The sequence below is a fragment of the Eurosta solidaginis genome, chromosome 3, assembly GCF_040869045.1.
Source record: "Eurosta solidaginis isolate ZX-2024a chromosome 3, ASM4086904v1, whole genome shotgun sequence".
NCBI lineage: Eukaryota > Metazoa > Arthropoda > Insecta > Diptera > Tephritidae > Eurosta > Eurosta solidaginis.
The window spans coordinates 13,058,013-13,083,953 of record NC_090321.1 but is presented as its reverse complement, the minus strand read 5'-3'; the positions used below and the strand labels follow the sequence as shown (position 1 = coordinate 13,083,953).

At 36.5% G+C, this 25,941-nt stretch overlaps 2 protein-coding genes across 5 annotated transcripts in view; one reads left to right on the top strand and one right to left on the bottom strand.

The window, feature by feature from the left end:
• The window catches only part of Synj (synaptojanin), a 566,615-nt gene that overhangs the window by 48,966 nt on the left and 491,708 nt on the right, over positions 1–25,941 (bottom strand). The window lies entirely within an intron of this gene.
• Positions 1–25,941, top strand: part of mam (mastermind) — a 366,289-nt gene that overhangs the window by 158,872 nt on the left and 181,476 nt on the right. For 3 of the 4 annotated variants that reach the window (XR_010950490.1, XM_067770881.1, XM_067770880.1), the window contains one exon: positions 20,775–22,093. Coding sequence is in view for 3 of the 4 variants with exons in the window: in XM_067770881.1 (XP_067626982.1) it covers positions 21,197–22,093 (897 nt within the window). In the remaining variant the exon portion in view is untranslated. Of the gene's footprint in view, positions 1–19,432; positions 19,450–20,774; positions 22,094–25,941 lie in introns of those variants that run through there. The other variant, XM_067770882.1, reaches the window with a different exon arrangement.

Genomic DNA, 25,941 nt, shown 5'->3' with positions numbered 1-25,941 from the left:
CACTTCATTATTACTGGGACTTGCCCCTCACCATTTTCGTTGCTTTCGAGCTGCTGCCCTGCGAATGTCTCAAAAGTGTAATCTTACCCAAATATGCTACGAAGTCGGCATCTATAACCATGGCATGTTCTCAAATCTCAAGGTTAGTTCGCAAATGCGTCTGTTAATGCGCCGTTAATAGCGTTCTAAAACTAAAAGACTAATTTTTGATATTTTACTTTTCCCAGCTTTTAAATTGAGAGGGCATAATAAAAGAGCGATTGGTTTATTAGACCAAAAATTAGCATATATTGGTGGTACTAACATTATCAAGGTAAAATAAAAACAGTTTCCCATATTTCAGTATACCGATTTCATACTCGGAAAAGAAAATTACTTCTTCTGGCAACACTGAACACCCTCCATACACTTATTGTGCTCAGTAAATAAATATTAACTTTTGTTCTTGTACTTGGTGGTGAATATTCTCTCTCTCTGTTTAGAAGAAAAAATAATTATAAAAAGCAACAGTTCTCTGAAAAATACACACGGCATTTTATAGATTTCCTCTACACTGGCTCATCGCAATTTATAAAGTTCTCATGTGCATTTCCGTTTAGTACAACATTTTTGTGTGCCCATTCGTGCTCCCACATTTTCATTGGGCGTAGTGTGCAAGGATAGTGTTAAAGTGGAGTTGGACTTATGCAGGCATAGCTGTGTGGGCAAGAGTGCACTTGCCGTATGCGATGGTACGTTGTGTCCCATATAGCAGGCTCTAATGTCCCCTTCCAGTGTTCATCTTTACTCTGCGCATGGTATGAGTTCACTCCAAATATGTTGTACATACATATGCATATGTGTTTTGTAACTAGGGTGCGCCATATTTTCCATCTGTGTTCTGCAAAGGTTCACTCTTCCTCAAAGTGTTCGTCTGGTCCTGGAAATTTGCTCTTCGACCTTTTTCTTTTAACTCAAAAACGAGAGAGCGTTCTGCAAAGGCCTAAAGATCAACAGATTTATTTAATTTTTTACAAGATTTTAGAGAAAATACATTAACCCCCTTATTATTAACTTACAGTCTCATCTAGTTATAATCTTCAAAATACCACACACCGACAACTTGAACAGTATAACGAGCATCCCATGGAGAATAGTAACTTTTGGCATTTTTTATTGCTTTTCTGATTGAGTATTCATTAGGAATATGTTTAAAATATATCACACCTTAAAGCACAGACGAAGAAGAACTTAAAATATTAAAGTGTGTGCCAAATTTTCAAGTTTTCATTTCAACCTTTCGCATACGGAAATATGTTTTTAATATAACATGGTTGTATGACATCCGATTTTTAGAATAAATGTCATTATCTTGGTTTATAATTTCTTGCAATGTAAATTTGAGCTCTGGGGTCCTTTTTTCATAATTTGGTACGAGAAGCATACTTTGGGGGGCTACAATACCTTTTGCATACAAAACTATATGAAAATGACCTCAGAGCCCAAAAGAACATTAAATAGAAACATAGAAATTCTCAAATCTAAAATCATGACATAAAAATTTCAATGGAAGGCGCGATATATGTAAGTACCTACGAAGAGAATTTGGGCCGCGCCTCTTCATGGTGGAAATATACTGCAAGTTTTTGTTTATAAATATTTTGATATTTCCTTGCTCGAGACTTTTTTAACATAAGCTTATATAAATAAGGGTTTGTTTTATTTCTGAAACCGTAATGGCTGAAAAAATTTAGAAGGCTAGTCTCTGTAATAAACATGCAGCCAAAATATCTAAATTTATACGTAACATCAGCCAAAAATGCGAGAACTGTAAAAATTCGTACTATTTGGGCGGTCGCAACAATGAAATGCTCTAAATCTTGTTTTGGCATAGTTGGGACACATGTCACAGTTAAATAAGAGGCGAGAGAATATTCCACCTAGGCTTGAAATTGCGTCTGAAAATTTGTTTCATACCAAATATCACTTTATAAAAAACGAGGCACACCCTAATGTAACATACATAAATAAAAATCTAGGTCGTAGGTGGATATGCTTATGCATGGTGTAGTTGTAGTTTTTCGTTAAATGACAATATTCCTAAAGGTGGATGTTGAATAGTTGAATGATTTCATTTTGATGTATTGGCTTATTCTTCATCGTGCTAAAAACAGCTTCGTCAAATGCCTCTTAAGATATATTTTGGTTTCAGTATCAAGAAGGGTGGATGGATATCAAACTGTGAGTAAACAATCCTAATGGATTTTACTGCGACTAAGCTGAGTTTATGTCGCTCATAAATGTCCTTTGATGTGATTGTGATCGGGGTTGCATTTGCCAATTTGTAGATTGTTTTGTATTGATTTAAGTTCTTCGGCAAACATTTATGGTACTAATCAAGATTTTAATAGATAAACCTGTATGTAGGCCTTCTAAGGTAGTGGTTGTTAAATGGGGGTTAATTTGATGAAAATAGCTTTATTTAGTACTTCATGACCTTTGCTGCTTTAAAGGGCAGACTAAAGAACTTCTAACAAAAATCGAAAAATATAGCAAATACTCATTTCCTTAATAAAATTTCCTTACATTTTTCCCTGTGTAATTTAGGATATAGTTTTATAAGGATGTAAGATCTCGATTCTTGTATTTTATAAATTCGGAATGTAATGTTATTTTAGGGATCACATGCTCTAGAAACTTCGCTAGGCCTACTCACACACGATAATTTCGCATAAAAAGCCATTAGATACTATAAAGGAAATAAGAAATTTGTAATCCTTTACCGCTAATATCGAAATGTTATCTGCCATACACAAGAGCCTTTTTGCGCAGTCCCGTCTATGGTTATGGATTAGAGATATACGCCGCCGATAAACGCCGCCGCCGCCGCCGATTAGGGTCGTTTTCGCACGCCGCCGCCGAATGTCAAAAATATCGGCTCGGCGGCGGCGGCGTCCGGCGCGTTACTATATTTTCTACTCGTTTGAGACTGTTTAGCCCATTTATTGTTCATGTCGAAAATTGGTCGGATATGGTCGAAAGTGGTATCAACGGATGCAAATCACTGCCAGTTATAAGAAACTAATTGCGAAATCTAACCCTTTCTAACTGTTCAAAAGTTATTTAAAAAAACAGGCGTTTTCGATATCAGCTTAACACGGACTTTGCATCACCCAATTCACCAAGTTATTAAAACAAAACACTAAAAGAAAAGTTTTATAATAAAGTTGTTAAAACAAGCAAATTACCCAAAAAAGGTGCCGATTTAAAAAAAAAAAATTACATTGCGATTGGCTGAAGGAATAAGCGAAATCAGTGATGCAAAATCCTTTAGTAGGTTCTAGGGGCATAAACACTCCTTTGAAATGATTCTTACCTCATACTTAAGTTGAGGATATATGTATCTACGTATGAGAAGGTTTTGAAAACTCATTTGGGTTTACATTCAAAAATCTGTTGTTTATTTGCGAAACTGTACAATCGCGTCTGAAATTTAAATTTTGATTTTCACACTTCATCCTTCAACACCTAAGTCTCCCTGTTTGACATAAAGTTGGCGGCCCTATCCAAAACTAGTCCCTTGGAGTGAATCACATTGATTATAGTATATCAACCAAGTTTAAATATCACCTACTCGTTACGGCTCCTTTTACAAATGTGAATACGTAGGCACATATATTTACCACGTGAGGCTTTGTCCTTCGCAAGAACACTCAAAGTGGTGAAGCAAAAGCTTTCCCAAGACAGTCGAACTAATGACCGTGTGTGCTACTACCCTAACGTAGTGGACAGTCGAACTAGTCTGAAAACTGAAGCTACGCGGTCATCCATAATGAGCTCTTATATAATAAGGCACGAAAACAGCAGTTAACATCTTTCAACTTAAAATCGGTCGACTTTCATTCTAAAATATCGTTTTGATTTAACGAAGACTATTGAAATCAATGGTGTGAACACAAATGTCTGCAAACTTTGGTCTACATTTCAAAAATTTTATCCAGGGTCTTTGTAAAATTTCAATTATGTAGATGCGCCGAGGATTATACGATTTTCACCCATTACGCAATGACTTCCACTTAGATTGCTTATGATTTCGAAGGCGGTATCCTTGGCCGAATAGTGACTCCGTAAGGTTTCAAGGTGTTTCTCTGGTGTAGCTCGGCAGCATAGCGCAACAAAAGCATCCGTTGGAAAGTCTTCGGAGCTACACCTAGAGCTTCTGTGCTGGCATATGGTGTGAGGGTTAGGAGGCGTGGTAGCGACTGGTGGTCGGGTTTGCTACTGTTCGCACATCGGGAATTCTAGCTCTTAAAAACAGCCGACAAAACTGGAGGCGCCCTGTGCCACGAGAGTCATGAGTATTAATAGACCAATAATAGCAACCTCAAGTTGCCTTTGTGCGTGACCGCCAAGGAGCCACAAATGATTTATAGAAGTTGTATTCGCGACGATTATTAGGAGTTAACCCTAGGTGAAACTACGCTGACCACACCGCCACCGCTGGTATATAATAGAGCCTACGCCGCCGCCACCGATAAAGTGATCGGCGTAAACCTCTACTATGGAACACTGGGAACTAAAAACGAATGTGCTATAAGCCTGTACTGCCAAAGATATTCCTCAAACCATCCATGCCATGTTAAAAGCTGAGTTAGTCAGAAATCCAATATACCATGCGTTCGTCACAGCTAGCTTTTCAAGACGTGGCTGTTGCGATGTATCTAGCGCCAATTTGTCGAGCTATTCCGTCTTAGCTTCCATTCAGATCTCTCGTGCTTAATAGCGTGAATTTTCCTTCTCAGAAATCATCATTGCTTCATTTGTCGATCGAATATATTCCTGCTATTACTAGTGTTGCTTCATTTGGAACGATTTTAAAGGCACTACATGCTCGGTAGGCTTGCTACCAAACTGGAGCGCCACATAATGACTCTCTTTGGCTCTCAACAACAAAATTTGGCTCCGCTTTGCTCTCGACAACAAATAAATCAATTTCGATAGCGCACACTCAAAACAATTGGTACAATGATCGATCGATATTCATTCACTGCTGGACCGTCAATAGTTGAATCTTAAAATAAAGAAATAAATAGAAAAATTATCAACGAAATACTATTTTGGCTGTTTTTAAGACTAGCACAGAACGAAAAGTTGTATGACCTGTAAATCACTACAATGTCTTTTGTTTTGCAGGTGGAGCGACCTAGTCTAATCTGCACCGCAAACCTAAGAGGTCATGCAAGAGTCTAAAAACTGTTGCAGTGACAAAAAAAAAAAAAAAAAAAACAGACGGTGAGATATTTCCTGTAGCTGCAAAATAAGCTCACCAAAATCTATGCTCCTACAGGCATTCTTGGCAAAGAGTGCTCTTTTTATCGGTGTTTTACATTTCGTCAGTACAATGTTTCCTAAACCAGGAGTATACATAGTATTTACATACAAAGAGCTATGTGTTGTGTACAATAAACACACACTAGAGTGGCTCGTAAGAAAGTTGCGAAAGACTGTGTCTTGATTCGAATCTTATGCTGAGGGGGAAACAAAACCAAAATTTTAATCTTTTTATCTTTCTAATTACTCGGTTATTTGACATCCGATTTTAAGACCTTACTTTGTTCTTCAGTAACTCTATTTATTCTCCGAAGTTTAAGTTTTGAAGTTTTTTTGTCTGATACACAAGTTTTTGCTCCTTAAAGAAAGCTTTAGTTTAACTAAGCTATGAAAACAAGACTACGTAAAAACGACTGCAGAGTTCTAAAGTTCATTTGAAGAAACGTTTCAGCTTCTCAGTACCAAAATAATTTTAATATATATATATAAATTTCGTGTCACGTTGTTTGTCCGCTATGTGCTCCTAAACTATTTAACCGTTTTTAATCAAATTTGCACACCGTGTGCTGTTTGATCCTACTTGAAAGATAGGGGTAGCGTTCCTGTGAAGTTTCTTTCCGGCATTGGACCAGGGACCGATCTATGCGAACAAATTCTATTCACTGTTGTATTTGTCTGAAATTTTGTATATAGGTAGCCCTTTGCCTAGATAAGTATTTACTACACTTTTTTCCGGGAAATGGAGCAGGAACCGTACAATCGGACTGGAACTGGGACTGGAAACAAAAAAATGAAGAGGAGAACTAGAGACAAAAGAAAAGAGGGAAAGAGGTAGAGTTAGACAAAAATAGAGAGATTGGTATAGATGGAGCGGAAAAAAGTGAGAGAAAAGACGGAGAAGGAGACGCAGAAAAAGGGAGAGAGAGAGGCAGAGGGAAGAGTGGATAAAAAGCTAAGGAAAAGGGGAGAGAGGGAGGTAAAAAGATTGAGAAGTAAAAACTGCATAAAAGTGATGCAGATAGACCAAAGCTAGAAGAGAACAACGTCTGCCGGGTCTGCTAGTAACATATAAATTTTAAAATTCAGATGTCAAATATCCAAGTTAGAGTTGAAAATCAATATCGGCAATATTTACAAGGAATCCTGAACAAAAAAATGTCAATTATAGGGGCAGTTTTCAACATCTTTTTTATTACGTATATGGACATAACCGCTCTAATGTACGCTCCACATCTGTATTAGTATGAGCTTGGCTGTGTTCTTTGGCGATTTGTTTACCGATAACCGGTTTGAGTACGCTCTTCACTCAGTATCAATTCTACTATGATACATCAATCAAAGCAATATTTGTATGATTTTCGTTCATAAATCCATATATGAAGAGGTCAGATCGAAATATTCTAAAAAGTATTTTTAGTTAAATTTGCTGGTGGTATTTATAAATTTAATTTAAGTTCCTGCAAATCTATAAATGTTATCAGTCAGGGGTCTTGATACATGTATTATATTTAAAATGTACTGTTTGTATAGGTACGAAGATTTTAGTTCGTTAGTAGTGTAAACAATTAAAAATTTAAAGCTTAATCAACAAATTCAATCCATGTGAACAATGACACACACATACAAACACTTACATACATATAAATCCACCAAAGTCTTAACAATTCGTTTCGATTTGAACAGAGACCGCGCTAAAGACGCTCAAGCAAATGAATTTTGCAATTTTGTTGGCAATTCCAACATTCGCTGTCTAAATTTTCTGAACGCCTGGCAATTAAGTTGGTTAACTTGGTTGTTTAGGTGGTTCGTATTATCCGATGACTGGTTTCTTTGTTGCTTATTGGTTGGGGCTTGTTGGATTGGTTTGTTGGTTGTTAATTCGAGTGTATCTTGGGTTGGCATTTAATTTGGTGCTGCTAACTCGATGTTCATCTGTTTTTTTTGTTGTTGACTCACGTGTGGATATTTTTATTCGTATTAATATGACAAATAGCTTGCAAATTTTTTTATTTCTTGTTTTTGTGTTGTTTTTCCTACGTTTGTTAGTGCTTTGAGTTAATGAAATGAATTGTGCATTAGTATATGTGTGGCTGTATGTAGATCACAATTTTAGAACTAATATACTCATAATGAAAATAATTAAACAATTTATAGACATGTGTATTATATTAAGATTACAATTGAAAATGGTATTGTTAGTGACTTTGGGCCAGAGTATAATTTTTATTAATTTTTCTAAAAAGAGCTTTTCCGCCGATTTGGTTTTTTCTTATTTTCCTACGCGTTTCAATGTAGGAGCCTGATTTATTATAATAAAACATAAAACGAAAATTGTATTTTATTTAATAATTTGGGAAAAATTTAAAACAACGTGACATCAGGACGGGCAAGGCGACAGCTGTTTTGATTATACCTCTTAAATCTCTTCAAAGCCTTTTCTCCCGGGAATGGGATTTGAACCCGCACTCCTACGATGGTTGAAGTGTTACAAACGCATTCAGCCACGTCATGCCTTAGTTGTTGTAAACCTTATCCCAATTGCCTGGTATTGTTTTCAACATTAGTTTTTTATAATTACATAAACAAAAACTTGGATTATGTAAAAGCAAAATATAACATAAAAACTAGTTTGTAACAAGTAAAGGTGTCTAAGTCCGGGTGTAACCGAACACTATACTCCGCGTGAACTTCAATTGCACATTTCATTTCAGATAAATTACTGTTCTACATACCACGTGACACCGTCCGTTAAAAAAAAATGTCTCCCCATTTCCTCTTACAATAAAACTTGATAAGTGAAATATCATTGATTGAAAACCATTTTTTGCTTAGTTACAGCTTATTATTCTAGTCTACGACCCTTTTAAATTTATTCTATATCTAAGTTGCCGTGGTCTTTAACCGATCCCGTCCATTTTTACTAGAAATATTTTCTGCTATAAGGAAAATATGTGTACCGAATTTTATTACGATCCGTTGATTTTTCTTCGAGTTATGGCTCCCGAAACAGAAAATTGCTTAGTCATAAAAGGGCAGTGCCACGCCCAATTTTTTAAATTTGAAGTTTTTCCTATTTATTGTTATAAATACACTTGGGAAATGGAATACCATTGATATAAAGCTCTTTTTTGTAAAGATGTAGCTTGTTTTATTCGTCCACGACCCTTTTAAAAATCTTTTATATAAAGTGGGCGTGGTCCCTAACCGATTTCGATAATTTTTATTCAAAGCATTCCTTACAATAAAGGCAACCTCTCTGCCGAATTTTGTTACGATAGGTTTAACCATTTTTGATTTATGATTAATAATATTTGTAAAATTAATTTTATCACAAGTGGGCGGGGCCACGCTCATTTTAAAATATTTTTTAAATTTGTATCAAGAGTCTCAATATCAGTCCACACGTCAAATTTCAACATTCTAGGTGTATTATTTACTAAATAATCAGTTTTTTGTGTTTTCCAAAATGTTATATATATAAAAAGTGGGCGTGGTTATCATCCGATTTCGCTCATTTTCAATACCAATCTATTCTGGGTCCAGATAAGGCCGTGTACCAAATTTGGTGAAGATATCTCAATATTTAATCAATTTTCCGTGTTAACGAACAGACGGACGGACGTGGCTCAATCAAATTTTTTTCGATTCTGATGATTTTGATATATGGAAGTCTATATCTATCTCGATTCCTTTATACCTATACAACCAACCGTTATCCAATCAAAGTTAATATACTCTGTGAGCTCTGCTCAACTGAGTATAAAAATAATAATACATATTTTCAAAAATTTGTAGAACTTTCCAATTATAAATAAATAAAATAAATGTAAGGCGCGATAACCTCCGAAGAGATCTAAGGCCGAGCTTCTCTTCCAATTTGCGTCGTGCTCCTCTTGATTTTTCCCTACAAATTCGCCGGACGGGACCTACATGTTTTATGCCGACTCCGAACGGCATCTGCAAGGCAGATGAGTCTTCACTGAGAGCTTTTCATGGCAGAAATACAATCGGAGCGCTTGCCAGACACTGCCGAGGGGCGACCCCGCTTAGAAAAATTTTCTTCTAATTGAAAAATCTTATTTCTAAAATTTTGATGTTGCTTTGCCCGGGAGTTGAACCCAGGGCATACGGTGTGATAGGCGGAGCACGCTACCATCACACCACGGTGGCCGCATTTCCAATTAAATTTTTTTATATGAGTTTGCCGGGGATTGCCCGTATCGCTTTAAATGTATGAAAACATTTATTTCAAGCAATTTTTAATTTTATAATTTATTTAATAATTTGGGAATTTTTTTTAACTTAGTTTAAATATTTTTCGTTTTTGAAAAAAACTCAATTTGAAGTCGCCGAACGTCTTTTAAAAAACTTAAATAAAATTTTCAAACTTTTTTTTTAAATTAAATAAAAAATTTTGTGGAACTTTCGAATTTAAATTTTTTATACTCAGTTGAGCAGAGCTCACAGAGTATATTAACTTTGATTGGATAACGGTTGGTTGTACAGATATAAAGGAATCGAGATAGATATAGACTTCCATATATCAAAATAATCAGGATCGAAAAAAAATTTGATTGAGCCATGTCCGTCCGTCCGTCCGTCCGTCCGTTAACACGATAACTTGAGTAAATTTTGAGGTATCTTGATGAAATTTGGTATGTAGGTTCCTGAGCACTCATCTCAGATCGCTATTTAAAATGAACGACATCGGACTATAACAACGCCCACTTTTTCGATATCGAAAATTTCGAAAAAACGAAAAAGTGCGATAATTCATTGCAAAAGACAGCTAAAGCGACGAAACTTGGTAGATGAGTTGAACTTATGACGCAGAATAGAAAATTAGTAAAATTTTGGACAATGGGCGTGGCACCGCCCACTTTTAAAAGAAGGTAATTTAAAACTTTTGCAAGCTGTAATTTGGCAGTCGTTGAAGATATCATGATGAAATTTGGCAGGAACGTTACTCCTATTACTATATGTACGCTTAATAAAAATTAGCAAAATTGGAGAAGGACCACGCCCACTTTTAAAAAAAATTTTTTTTAAAGTAAAATTTTAACAAAAAATTTAATATCTTTACAGTATATAAGTAAATTATGTCAACATTCAACTCCAGCAATGATATGGTGCAACAAAATACAAAAATAAAAGAAAATTTCAAAATGGGCGTGGCTCCACCCTTTTTCATTAAATTTGTCTAGGATACTTTTAACGCCATAAGTCGAACAAAAATTAACCAATCCTTTTGAAATTTGGTAGGGGCATAGATTTTATGACGTTAACTGTTTTCTGTGAAAATGGGTGAAATCGGTTGATGCCACGCCCAGTTTTTATACACAGTCGTCCGTCTGTCCTTCCGCATGGCCGTTAACACGATAACTTGAGCAAAAATCGACATATCTTTAATGAACTTAGTTCACGTGCTTACTTGAACCCACTTTATCTTGGTATGAAAAATGAACGAAATCCGACTATGATCACGCCCACTTTCTCGATATCGAAAATTACGAAAAATGAAAAAATGCCATATTTCTATACCAAATACGAAAAAAGGGATGAAACATGGTAAGGTAATTGGATTGTTTTATTGACGCGAAATATAACTTTAGAAAAAACTTTATAAAATGGTTGTGACACCTACCATATTAAGTAGAAGAAAATGAAAAAGTTCTGCAGGGCGAAATAAAAAACCCTTAAAATCTTGGCAGGTATTACATATATGAATAAATTAGCGGTATCCAACAGATGATGTTCTGGGTCACCCTGGTCCACATTTTGGTCGATATCTGGAAAACGCCTTCACACCACTCCATTTTAAAACTCTCATTAATACCTTTAATTTGATACCCATATCGTACAAACAAATTCTATGGTCATCCCTGGTCCACCTTTATGGCTATATCCCTAAATGGCGTCCACCTATAGAACTATGGCCCACTCCCTCATAAAATACTCTTTAATGCCTTTCATTAGATACACATTCCAGGGTTTCCCTCGGTTCATTTTCCTACATGGTGATTTTCCCTGCTCTCTCAGCCCTCTCAGCTGAGTATGTAATGTTCGGTTACACCCGAACTTAACCTTCCTTACTTGTTTACAATAATAAATATGTATTAAGTTTAAAAAAAAGTTTGTGTATGCGGACTTGAGGCCAAATTCATTTCAGTCTAGGAAAGTAAAAGCCATGTCCGTCCGTCCGTCCGTCCTCCCGTTAACACGATGACTTGAGTAAATTTTGAGGTATCCTGATGAAATTTTGTAGGTAGATTCCTGAGCACTCATCTCAGATCGCTATTTAAAATGAACGATATCGGACTACAACCACGCCAACTTTTTCGATATCGAAAATTTCGAAAAATGGAAAAAGTGCGATAATTCATTACCAAAGACGGATAAAGCGATGAAACTTGGTAGGTGAGTTGAACTTATGACGCAGAATAGAAAATTAGTAAAATTTTGGACAATGGGCGTGGCACCGCCCACTTTTAAAAGAAAGTAATTTAGAAGTTTTGCAAGCTGTAATTTGGCAGTCGTTGAAGATATAATGATGAAGTTTGGCAGAAACGTTACTCCTATTACTATATGTATGCCTGATAAAAATTAGCGAAATCGGAGAACGACCACGCCCACTTAAAAAAAGAAATTTTTTTAAGACAAATTTTAAAAGAAAAGTTAATATCTTTACAGTATATAAGTAAATTATGTCAACATTCAACTCCAGTAATGATATGGTGCAACAAAATACAAAAATAAAAGAAAATTTCAAAATGAGCGTGGCTCCGCCCTTTTTCATTTAATTTGTCTGGGATACTTTTAATGCCATAAGTCGAACAAAAATTTACCAATCCTTGTGAAATTTGGTAGAGGCTTAGATTCTAGGACTATGACTGTTTTCTGTGAAAAAGGGCGAAATCGGTTAAAGCCACGCCCAGTTTTTATACACAGTCGAGCGTCTGTCCTTCCGCTCGGCCGCTAACACGATAACTTGAGCAAAAATCGATATATCTTTACTAAACTCAGTTCACATACTTATCTGAACGCACTTTGTGTTGGTGAAAAAAATGGTCGGAATCCGACTATGACCACACCCACTTTTTCGATATAGAAAATTACGAAAAATGAAAAAAATGCCATAATCATATACAAAATACGAAAAAGGGATGAAATATGGTCATTGGATTAGTTTATTGACGCAAAATATAACTTTAGAAAAAACTTTGTAAAATGGGTGTGACACCTACCATATTAAGTAGAAGAAAATGAAAAAGTTCTGCAGGGCGAAATCAAAAGCCATTGGAATCTTGGTAGGAACACTGTTCGTGGTATTAAATACATAAATAAATTAGTGGTACCCGACAGATAATGTTCTGGGTCACCCTGGTCCACATTTTGGTCGATATCTCGAAAACGCCTTCATATATACAACTACCACCACTCCCGTTTAAAACCCTCATTAATACCTTTCATTTGATACCCATATCGTACAAACAAATTCTAGAGTCACCCCTGGTCCACCTTTATGACGATATCTCGAAAAGGCGTCCACCTATAGAACTAAGGCCCACTCCTTTTAAAATACTCATTAACACCTTTCATTTGATACCCATATCGTAAAAACAAATTCTAGAGCCACCCCTGGTCCATCTTTATGGCGATATCTCGAAAAGGCGTCCACCTATAGAACTAAGGCCTACTCCTTTTTAAAATACTCATTAACACCTTTCATTTGATACCCATATCGTACAAACAAATTCTAGAGCCACCCCTGTTCCATCTTTATGGCGATATCTCGAAAAGGCGTCCACCTATAGAACTAAGGCCCACACCCTTTTAAAATACTCATTAACACCTTTCATTTGATACCCATATTGTACAAACGCATTATAGAGTCACCCCTGGTCCATGTTTATGGCGATATCCCGAAAAGGCGTCCACCCATAGAACTAAGGCCCACTCCCTTTTAAAATACTCATTAACACCTTTCATTTGATACCCATATCGTAAAAACAAATTCTAGAGCCACCCCTGGTCCATCTTTATGGCGATATCTCGAAAAGGCGTCCACCTATAGAACTAAGGCCTACTCCTTTTTAAAATACTCATTAACACCTTTCATTTGATACCCATATCGTACAAACAAATTCTAGAGCCACCCCTGTTCCATCTTTATGGCGATATCTCGAAAAGGCGTCCACCTATAGAACTAAGGCCCACACCCTTTTAAAATACTCATTAACACCTTTCATTTGATACCCATATTGTACAAACGCATTATAGAGTCACCCCTGGTCCATGTTTATGGCGATATCCCGAAAAGGCGTCCACCTATAGAACTAAGGCCCACGCCCTTTTAAAATACTCATTAACACCTTTCATTTGATACCCATATCGTACAAACAAATTCTAGAGTCACCCCTGGTCCATCTTTATGGCGATATCTCCAAAAGGTGTCCACCTATAGAACTTAGGCCCACGCCCTTTTAAAATACTCATTAATACCTTTCATTTGATACCCATATAGTAAAAACAAATTCTAGAGTCACGCCCTGGTTCACCTTTATGGCGATATATCGAAAAGACGTCCACCTATAGAACTTAGGCCCACGCCCTTTTAAAATACTCATTAACACCTTTCATTTGATACCCATATCGTACAAACAAATTCTAGAGTCACCCCTGGTCCACCTTTATGGCGATGTCTCGAAAAGGCGTCCACCTATAGAACTTAGGCCCACTCCCTTTTAAAATTATCATTAACACATTTCATTTGATACCTATATCGTACAAACAAATTCTAGAGTCAGGCCTGGTCCACCTTTATGGCGATATCCCTAAATGGCGTCCATCTATAGAACTATGGCCCACTCCCTCTTAAAATACTCTTTAATACCATCCATTTGATACACATGTCATACAAACACATTCCAGAATTACCCTAGGTTCATTTTCCTACATGGTTATTTTCCCTTATGTTGTCACCGTAGCTCTCAACTGAGTATGTAATGTTCGGTTACACCCGAACTTAGCCTTCCTTACTTGTGTTTTTTAATTTGTACTTAGTTGAGTTTACAAATTTTTACTTAATTTACATCTTCAATTCCTATTCTAATACACATTTTGCAAAAATAACAGGAAAACCTATTTATTTTCGTTAATTACACATTTTTTTTTTTTTTTAATTTTATAACGAAAAATATTTTAGTCAATTTTAAAAAAATTTGTTTGAAAAATCTCAAAAGTTTTACAAGTTTTTCAAAATTTTCATAAAAATTTCAAAATTTTTATTTCGAAGTTTAGAAAAAAAATTTAGTGTGAGGTTTTGTATCTAATTTTTTAAACATTTTCTCTTTTAATATGGAAAACAAATTTTTAAATAAAAAATAATAAAAAGAATTCGAAAATCAATGTTTAAGATACTACAAATAACAAAAACACATTTCAAATCCTTTTCTAAAGCTAAAAAATTTTGAAATTTTCATTAACTACTCACTTCGAGAACGAGTTTTTTTTTACAGAAAAATATTTTAACCAAGTTAAAAAAAAAATAAATTCGAAAGTTCTACAAATTTTGAAACTTTGCTTGAAAATTTCCAAATTTTCATTTAATTTAAAAAAAAGCTTGGAATTTTTTATTAAGTTTTTGAAAAGATTTTCGGCTACTTCAAAACCGAGCTTTTTGCAAAAACGAAAAATATTTAAACTAAGTTAAAAAAATTATAATTCGAAAGTTGTAGAAATTTTTGAAATTTTTCTTTAAAATTTGCAAATTTCCATGAAGTTTAAAAAAAGTTTGTGTATGCGGATTTGAGGCCAAATTCATTTCAGTCTAAGGAAGTAAAAGTTTGAGGTATCTCGATATTCGCATTAATTTTTTAAATCTTTTGCAAAAGGTTTTTTTTTTTACATAAAAGTGTACGACCTTGTTTTTGTATGAAAGAAAACTTAAGTAAAAAATAAAAAAAATAAAAGTTCGAAAATCAATGTGAAAGATGCATAGCAAATAGTTTTCTAAAAAGTTTGAAAATTTGAATAAAGTTTTTGAAAAAATTTTCAAATTTTAACCAGAGTAAATAAATAATAATTTTTGCCGCTATTTTTGTATTCGCAGGTGTACGTGATAAAAATTTTTTAAAACTGAAATTAGATTATGTTATTGGGAAAATCTACATCCCGCGGTGCACATCAGGTCTGTTTATATGTATGTCCTATCAAGCATACAAATTCAGCATGCTGAGAAGTTTTAATGCCCAAATCTGGGTTAAGATTTCGAAAGATAATCGAAATTGTGGCAAACCTTGCAATAGAAAATTTCGAACGACTCCTCAACGCGTTATATTTTGTATTTAAAATCGTTATTATTTCACTCCTGTTCGATGTTCAAGATATTCGAAAATGTCATCAACCAATATTTATAACCAGTAAAAAATTGGTATGCCTTTTCCCCTTATAAATACCTAAAACGCTTTTATTTGCCTTTTGCTCTGCGAATATTTACACGCTTTCATACTTAAATACACCCCATTATTGCTATTTATTAGACATACTGTAAGTCGATAATTATCAACTTTCCTATGGTTTCCTGACGCCTCAATGCAACGCTAAACTCGTCGTTGGCCACAAGCACAGAGAGCTCCACAACATTTTCAACTTCGAACTAACCGAATAGGAAGCTTGACAACGAACGAACAACCAAGCAATCAGCTGGCATAGCAAACTATCTGACTATTCATTCGAAGGCCAAGATTAGCAAATAATCAACCAAACAACCAATTTTGCTCAACCAGCCAAGTCATATAGCAAAATAGTCGTAAAATATACAACAAAAACTTTGTTGAAGAAAATCAACTAGAGCCTTTGTTGTTGGTTGGCATCAAGACTTTTGCGTATGTGTTTTACGTCATTCGGTTGGTGTCGTTCTCCAACGACAACACACATGCGACTGTTTTGTTTGGCTCCCTATTAATATGACCAGTATTCGAACCAGAGCGAACTAGCAAGCAGTCTCAACAACAAACTGGTATCCACACCAGCACCACACTAACCCCACTTCAGCCCGTTCCAAACCAGCCCAAATTTTTAACAACACTCAGTTGTGCTACTGCTACGTACTCACCGCTGTCGTTAACTCAAACTCATTTCTGTTCTGTGTTGAGTAAAATACAACTCATCAACCCAACAATCAGCCAGCCAGCCAGCCAACAAGCCCAACCAACTCGCCCAATATAACGCATCGCAATCGCATAGCACACCGAACACCGCCGTATTTCAGCATTTATAGCGCCTCATTCGTTGTCTTTGCAGTCAGTCATACATCGACATTAGAGTGGTAGAGTACACAATTTATTGTTTTCTTGCTGGTTTTTGTAGTATAGTAAACACAAAAGACTTTTAACGAAAAATACGAAATACGTCGACAATTCTAACCCTAACGGCTACAAAAGCCACACGACGTTTTGGTCGTCGACATCAGAAATGTTTGTAAATAAATAACGTGCTAGGAGTGTAGTAGTAACTTCTTCGATTTGTTTACAATAGTAGCGAGTGTTGTTCTTGGCTCGTTTGCATCTTTGCAAGTGCTGTGTTGCAAAATTCAAACAAATGTTTTCAAATCAATTTAAAGATTTTTGAGAATCTTATGGAGTTCGATAATATCCGCTCGAGCTTGAGTTTGACAGTGTTGTTAGCTTTTGTTAGCCCATTTTTAGCGATAGTTTTGTGTGACAGTTGTTTACAAATTCATCATTACTCATCAATGTCAACAACAACAATGATCGATCGATCATGTTTGCAGTTTGAATTTTGAATATCCTTAAAAAAAAACGCGATTGCGCTGTGCGCTCTGACCATAGCGGAATGATACAAGGTGGCAGCATGGTGACATACCTACAAACATAAATAAAAATTGCATGTACTTTGTTTTTGTAAATTCGATGGACAAATGTCAAAATCGTACGGCACCGGAAGTTGATGTATCAAATCAAATAAAAAAGTTTATAATCAGCTGTACCATGCTGCCACCTTGTATCGTTGCGCCATGGCTCTGAAAAATGCCAAATATGCCCCACAGTACTGCATAGAGCATCTCTGCAACATCGAACGAGTACTAGAGCTGGGAAAACTATCGATAACACTTTGAGAGTGTGAAACTATCGATAATACTGATGCTTAAAATAATCGAAAAATTTTTTTTAAAAGAAAAACCATAAAAGTACTAACGTAAAAAAAGAAAATCTACAATGTTGTCCGGACTTAAAATTAGCTTATTATGGGTAGTAAAGTTACATGAAAAAAGTTTTTTTTAAATCCCAAAAAACTTGAGGCATTTCGGTGAACATGAATGAGATGTATGAAGTAAAGTTCACAGATCCTGCGATTTTTCACAACAACGTGATTTTTAACTGTGATTTCTTGTTCACTGCGATTTTTTCCGTGACTGTGTTAGAACAGTGATAGAAGTGAAATATGATCTAATCGCAATCAATCCAAGTACAGCCCTTATCACTACACAGCAATTATCTGACATTACACGAATTAAACAATATGTGATTTCTGCTGCAACTAAGTGGCAACAGATGGCGCAGTCGCAGTTTACTGCCCACTAGAGCACAGGCTAATTAATCTTCTGTGACTTGAGCTATGACTGGCTTTAAGATTGTAAACAATACGGAGGGGCTGGCACAGTCATTATTTTTTACAATTTTTATTGTAGCTATCGCTGTGATATTTTAATCGCTTTGCAAAAGCCACAGGTACCCAGAAATTTGGCGAATCGAATCTAGCTGTTCTCAAAAAATTTTTGAAAAATTTTGTATAAAACTCTGCTATAATAAACTTTCTAAATAAATTCGAGTTAAATGTATAATGTTGATGTATTTAAACAAATTTTAGAACTTGATTTCAATGTGTGCTTGTTGACTCATTTCTAAATAAAGCTCACAGCCTCTATCGATAGTAGTTAGGAATGGAAGGCCAAGAAAAGGACGACGAATTGGCAAAGGTGCAACCTCGACGAGTATACAATAGACGTCCCAATACGCTTGGGAAGAATCAAAAGGAGACAGTATTTGCATATGATCAGTCAAGCTTGAAAAGCGTGAACAGAAGCGTGGGGTTGCAACATTTTTAAGATCATTTACAAATTCTAGGATATTAGACTCATAAAGTTGCTCATATCTCTAAATAGAGAAGACTTTAGCCTGATGATGGGCGTACTAAGGGGACACTATCTTCTGGCGTCACATGCTTATAAATTAGGCCTCGTCAGTAGAAAGCAGATATGGGAACTGTAAGCGTCCTGCGCGCGCGATCTACTAGGCGCGACAGGGTTGTCAGATCTAGAGGCAACAATTAAGCTTGTTTCCATACATAAGTCCTCTTACCTAATTGTGCTTTTCCGTTTGGTCTGCAAACAAATTCTGGTAACACTAAAAACTTATTTATTCTATGTGCGGTTATGATTGACCGGCCAGTTCCCCTAACCTAATAGATAGTATTCATCGTTTTTCTAATATCGAGTAGATGCTACAACTATCGATAGTTTTTCGCCACCCAATACATATAGTGTTGTTATGTAGAGCTGTAAAAAATACCGATTAATTATCGATATTTTCTAATTATAATCACAATCGATAGTTTTCAAACACAACACATCAGTAGTTTTATAAAAGTCATCTTGTATGAAAGATCTTCGACATAACGTAACCTTGCAAAAGTATGTTAAATTTTTTTTTGATCACAGATAGCATCGATAGCATAAAAAATTAATGGGTATGGAGATTATGACTCCTAGTGCTGGAAAAACATCAATAAACTACTGATATTATCAAGAGTTCCAAATTATAAGTATTATCGATAGTTTAAGTTAGTATCGAAAATTTAAAAAAAGTTATTAGTATGCAGATTTTACCTCATTGTAGATTTGAAACACTATCGATAATTCGATAATTCAGCGAAAAATATCGTTATGAGCTTGGTACCAATCAACTGAAATGGAGTACTATGCATGGGATGTGTTTGCTTGATTTAAGAATTCGCCAGTAATATCGATGCTATTTTCTTAAGTATCGAGAACAATCGATAGTGCGATCATCTTTACTCTTACACTTCTATTTAATGTCAGAACCAAAAAAATGCATTGTAAGTAAGATTGTAGAGCTGTTCGTTTCTTTTTAGAGTTCGATACACGGTCAAACATTTTAGTTTATTTTTTAAACTTAGCAAAGCAGACTGCTGAGTTAAAGCTTTTTCATATTTTAAAACCACTAAATAGTTTTAAGAAATTTCTATGATATGAAAGTTTGAAATTAGAACCAACAAGTTTTAGCCGTACCGCGTTTTTAAACTTTTTTTGGTCTATATTATAAACTATGGGAGGATAAACCCAATTTTTAATATATTATAAATTTCAATTTTAGTTGAAAAGTTTGAAGAATGGAAATTGTCTGGATTAAAATTTAAATCAAAATGTTTAAATTCAAAACCAGTCAAAATGAGCTCGTTTAGTTTTAAATTTTGCAAGGTCTGCATTTAGAACCAGAAAAAGTTGGTCATATATGTAGACCAAAAAGTTTAAGTTTAAAGTTTAGGATTTAGACCAACATTTTCAACCGTGTAGTATTATCGATAGTGTTTTTTCTTCGATATTCAAAACAGTCGGTAGGCGAATATCGTTAGTTTTCAACTCTATTGTGATTATGATTATTTAAACACGAACAATGATAGTTCGTGTTGAGCTATGAAAAAGGAGCACTTGGTAACTACTCCTGTCTGCTTCAAAGAGATCAAATGGACATTCTTATTCCATACGCTTATAAACAGAAACTCTTTGCTGATCCCTGCACCTTTCAAAAAAACTAGGTTCCAATTATTAAAGCAGTAAAGATGAACCGATTCTTTGTCAAATACTTTCCTGATATCCTGAGTTTTCCTAAGGAAAAATTGATGCTCAGTATTTCTCAACGCGATTAAGATAAGCGTCCACAATGCTTCATGATTCAGAGACAAAGCCTAAAAATAACTCAGAGTATATACATTAGGGTGGGTCGATTTGTATGGACGAAAGTTAACCGATATCGCGCCATCGATTTTTCGATAGGATTTGGGCTCAGGAAAAAAAGTTCCACTACGCATACCCAAAAAATAATTTTCGAGCCTGCGAAATTTCGTTTTTTTTTTACTTTTTTTCGACTTTGATTTTTAAAGTTTTTTTCATGACCTACTAAAAAAATTTTCATATGAAAATTTTACAATCAAATTAAAATTTTTTTAGTAGGTCATGAAAAAAACCTTAAAAATCTAAGTCAAAAAAATTCAATTTCTAGATTCACTTCCGCAACACTGATATAATTAGTCAGATCACATACACTGAGATATAATAACTCCCCCTTTCTTCGTCTTCACTTACATGTAAGAGCATTAATCTTAAAAAATCTTCACATATTTTTTGTTTCTTCTATTTACAGAGAGCCCTCAAAGGATCGCAGTTTTGGCACTAGTAATGATCGAAGTGATCGCATCTATGTACATAAATCAGCATACTTTCCATTTCAGAATAATAGAAAAAAAGTGTTAATAAAATCAATATGGACTCGAGAATACACTGCCAGTTTACATGGATAGAGCATCTTCCCCATAGAGATCGCTGATCTTGTTTGAAAACCAAGAGCCCGAAAGCAAAACTTTATATCACTATCGAAGCTGGGAACTAGAATACTAAGTTTACACGTTTTTATTTTGGATGTGCGTTGTTTGGTTTGGACGTAGAATAACACTTCGGCGTTGCGTTTAGAAATCGACGTTGGACGCCCGAAGTTCGGACCGAATTGGTCAATGAACTAGCGCGACACGACGGCGACGACAAAATCGCTATACAAAATTCGTATTTATGGATGCTGGAGGCATTCCTGTGTTTCAGAGCGCCAGCCAGGCAGCCGCCGCAGCCCAGCAGCAACAGCAACAACACCAACAGCAAAAACATCAGCAACAGCAACAACACCACCAACAGCAACAGCGCCAACAACAGCTTACTTTACAATTACAGCAGCAACAACATTTGCAACATCATCATCTACAACAGCAACAGCAATTGCATCAACAACAATCATTAGGATTACACTTACAACACCATCAGCAATTACAAGCAACACAACAACAACAGCTACACAATGTGCAGCAGCAACAACAAATACAGGTGCAACATCACCAACAACAGCAACAGAAGGCGAACACGCAACAACAACACCAACAACAACAACAGCCCCAACATTCCCCATACAATACAGCTGCAACGGGCGCGGGAAGCGGAATTGGCAGCGGCATTGGCCTCGGCGGCGGCGGAATTGGAAGCACTGCAGGCGCGACTGGAGCGTCAGCAACAACGCCTGGAACAGCTGGTAGCATGGGCGGCCTCATCGGCGCCGGCAACAACAACAACAACAGCAGCAACAACAACAACATCAACGGTCCGACACTCGGCCTTAACAATCAGATCATCAATCAGGGCGGTTGCGGCCCCGAAGCTGTGCCGCCGAAACGTCAACAAATGGTCGATAGGCTTAGGCGGCGCATCGAGAATTATAGGCGCCGGCAAACGGATTGCGTGCCGCGCTACGAGCAGACATTTAGCACTGTGTGTGAACAGCAAAATCATGAGACGGCGGCGTTGCAAAAACGGTTTCTTGAGAGTAAAAATAAGCGCGCAGCAAAGAAGACGGAGAAGAAACCAACGGAGGCGGCTGCGGCTGCGATGATGGCAGGCAATCTACAGAGCAGCGTACATGTGGTAAGTCGAAACTAAACCTAATTATAAATGTATGTACGTATAATTGTCCATAAGATTATGCAAGCTGTGGGTATCTTTTCGGAACTCCCAAATGTTCTCATATCTGGCTGTCTTGAACAGAAAAGGCCTTATTCCGACGGACATATATTGAACTTATTGGATGATTCTATCCTGTCGTTTTCCATACACAGCTACTAAAGCTGGGGTTGTTCAGGCTTTTAAAACGCAACGCATGAACTGCCATTTGGCTGAAAAATGAAGGTTGTAAATAATAATATTTTGTGCTCAGAAACTGAGCAGAAAGACTTCCGACACACGCAGGAGGTCGTTTGCTTGCCAAGGTAGCTTGTAGTCTATCTACCCAGAAGCAGCAATTGGCCATCGGAATCCCTAATCTCTACTGAATATTCTTATGCCCTAGCACACAGATAATTTTTTCACGAAGCAGTTCGATTCCGCTCTGAGTAAGGCCAAGAAATTTCTGAAGCTTCGACTTCACAGTGGCAGAGTTAGCGCTTTGATAGCGGTCTAACTAGACAAATAAATGTAAGGCGCGATAACCTCCGAAGAGAGGACGGTCTAACTGAGTAAATATTAAATACCCTAACAGTCTAAGTGGCTGACACAGAGCTGCTAGCCTGGTTCCTCCGTGAACAGGTTCACCAAAGTCCAGCCCCATTTTCGCTGCACATTCCTCCCTTGAGGAATTTTCGCGTGGCGAAAGGCGTCTTATAATAGTCTTTCCTGTCAGGTCGAAGTCGAAGCTGATTCGGCGCTGCCGCCATTTTCGTCAGAGAGAGCGCCAGCGTTTGCTAATTGACATTCGAAAGCTCTACAAGGAACCCTTAGGCTTCCTAATCATGTCTAGCATATTTTGCTTGAATTACAGCTTACTTGCAATAACGATCCCAAAGTACCTACATAACCCCAATTGAGGATGATCGAATTTAAAGAATCTTGTACCTGCTCGTGAACCAACCCAGCCCCGTTTTATAAGGATTGCCAGCTTATTCGCGTGATTGAGAACACCGGGCCACAGCGTCCAAGCGTTATTTTAAAGCCGCCCTCAGTCATTTCCTCCTGACAACGATTACCACGACATCGGCATAAGTCACCACTTGGCAGGGGATACCGTTATCGTCAAAGATCATAGAAGTTGCGCAAGAATTATGTTATTCTCGGTTTAGGGGACTTGTAGAGTTTAAAGGAGTTAACAGCCAGCAATACAAGTTCGGTTACCCCAAAGAGGATGGGTGGGATTTTTTTAGGCTAGCAATCGCCGACAGTGAAACAGATCTGTGCGTGCCATCTTGAAACTTAAGGGATTCTTCACCGTGTAACACTCAGCTTCCGTCGACATCCCTCTGGTCCCCAACGAACGAGCGGAATCTTTTGACAGGATTTTCTTCAGCCTTCTTTGGGTTAGCACCGCTCCTGCCGCAGTTGTTACTGTCTCTCTCTTTGGACTTACCACCATTAATTTCCGGTTGATTTGTTTAAGATTCCTAGAAGAGATTTTATGAAGACGTGTCTCGTCAAGAGAGAACTGTATGTACCGGTGGCCAGCAAAGAGGTGATCAGAGAACACAATTTAACTTGATAGCTCGGAAGCCCAGGTGTCTAGAGAGTAACGTCAGATTCAACACCTCTTGCATAACTACAAAAGCAGAGGTGGAGTGATTAACCCTACTACAGATACATAAACCTTAGTATAAAGATTACGTTTAAATTTAAAAAAATTTTATTCAATTTCACCGCTACCGAAGCACTACGCGTTACCCAGTACGCACGAAAGATGTTGAATTTGTACGCGACTAAGGAATATCTAAGACTTGGTTGCATCAAAGCATTTATCCTGCACAACAGTGCAAATTATTTATTACTTAATTGATGCTTAACCGTTAAAATGGTTATGGCCGTCCAACAAGGCGCGCGAGTCGCTTCTTCGCTCTGCCAACTGGCGCCAATTGGTCACACCAAGGGAGTTTAAATCGTTTTCCACCTGGTCCTTCCGGCGGAGTGGGGGCGCCCTCTTCTTAGCCAGACCGTCATCTTTTATTCGCGTAACATGGCTTAGCCATCATATCCGCTGCGTTTTAATTCGATGGACTATGTTGATGCCTGCGTATAGCTCGTAGAGCTCATCGTTAAATCTTCTTCGGTACCCGCCATCACCAACGCGTAGAGGCCCATAAATCTTTCGAAGAAGTTTGCTCTCGAAAACTCCCAGAGCCGCTTCATAGGATGTTGCCATTGTCCCTGCTTCTGCGCCATATAGCAGGCGTGGTACGATAAGTGACTTGTAGAGCATGATTTTCTTCCTTTCGCTTTTGTTATTTGTGACATAAAAGTATACATACATCTACATACACATATAGATATCTTTATATATATATACATATGAACAGACGTCATTCGAAAAAACTGTTAACTATATTATAGGAGAGTATTTTTTAACGATATTTACACACCCAAAACAAAAAATGACGATGCATAAGAGGGCTATGGTTTAAGAGGCGAACGCGAGTAGAGATAAGAAATACATAAACTACATATGTACATACATACAGACTTATATACATATGTACATGTATGTATATTCATATTATATATGTAAATAGGCGCAGCATATAGAGATAATTTGTATGACCAACTGGAGCCTCTCCTACAATTATGCAGAAAATAAATGAAGAAGTAGAAGCAACTAATGAAATGCTATACAAAATTAAAGTTAAAATAAATCAAAATTAGCTAAAAATCAAAAGCAGAAAAGCACGCAGTTGAAGACATATGTACATAAATATGCATTTACCCAACAAAAAATGGTGTGAGTGATGATAAAAAAACAGGAATTACAAGAAGTGCACCGTAATGTGGGGGTCAGCTAACTTTAAAAAATTCTTGAATATATAATTCGTTAAATGACTTAAAATAAGGCCAAACTTTAGCTTCAGCTAATAAGATTCATTACACTTATGCATAAGGCTATGCCTGATAGTGTGTGTGTCTGTTAGCGTCAGTGCATAGAAATAAGTGCTAACATTAGGAGTATTGAAGTTATTAAAAATATTAGGCCCCTTTTTGTAAGCTTTCTGTGATCAAATGTAGCACATGTTCTTTAAATATAATGTATACATAAGTGTTTTTGTTGGAATGTACATTAGGGTTGGTCGATTTGTATGAACGAAAGTTAACCGATATCGCGCCATCGATTTTTCGATAGGATTTGGGCTCAGGAAAAAAAATTTCCACTACGCATACCCAAAAAATAATAATTTTCGAACCTGCGAAATTTAATTTTTTTTTGACTTTCTTCGACTATGATTTTTAAGGTTTTTTTCATGACCTACTAAAAAAATTTTCATATCTATACCCTGTCCAACCCAAAAATGTCCGCTAAAAAATATAAAATTTTTTTTTTCAAAAACTGTTATCGCCAAAGTTTTTAGCGAACATTTTTGGGTCGGACAGGGTATACATATGAAAATTTTTTTAGTAGGTCATGAAAAAAACCTTAAAAATCATTGTCGAAAAAAAGTCAAAAAAATTAAATTTCGCAGGCTCGAAACTTATTTTTTTGGGTATGCGTAGGGGAACTCTTTTTTCCTGAGCACAAATCCTATCAAAAAATCGATGGTGCGATATCGGTTAATAAATCGACCCAGTCTAATGTACATGACTCAAATAACGAACGAGAGGAACAATAATAAAAAGATAAAAACGAAAAAGCGTGTAAAAACATTGAAATTGCGCTAAGCAGAAATGCGATTTTAGCAGTTGGAATTGAGCTTCGATTGCAACTGAACTAAACCGAATTGAATGCAGAAGCGTACAGTAACAACAGCAAA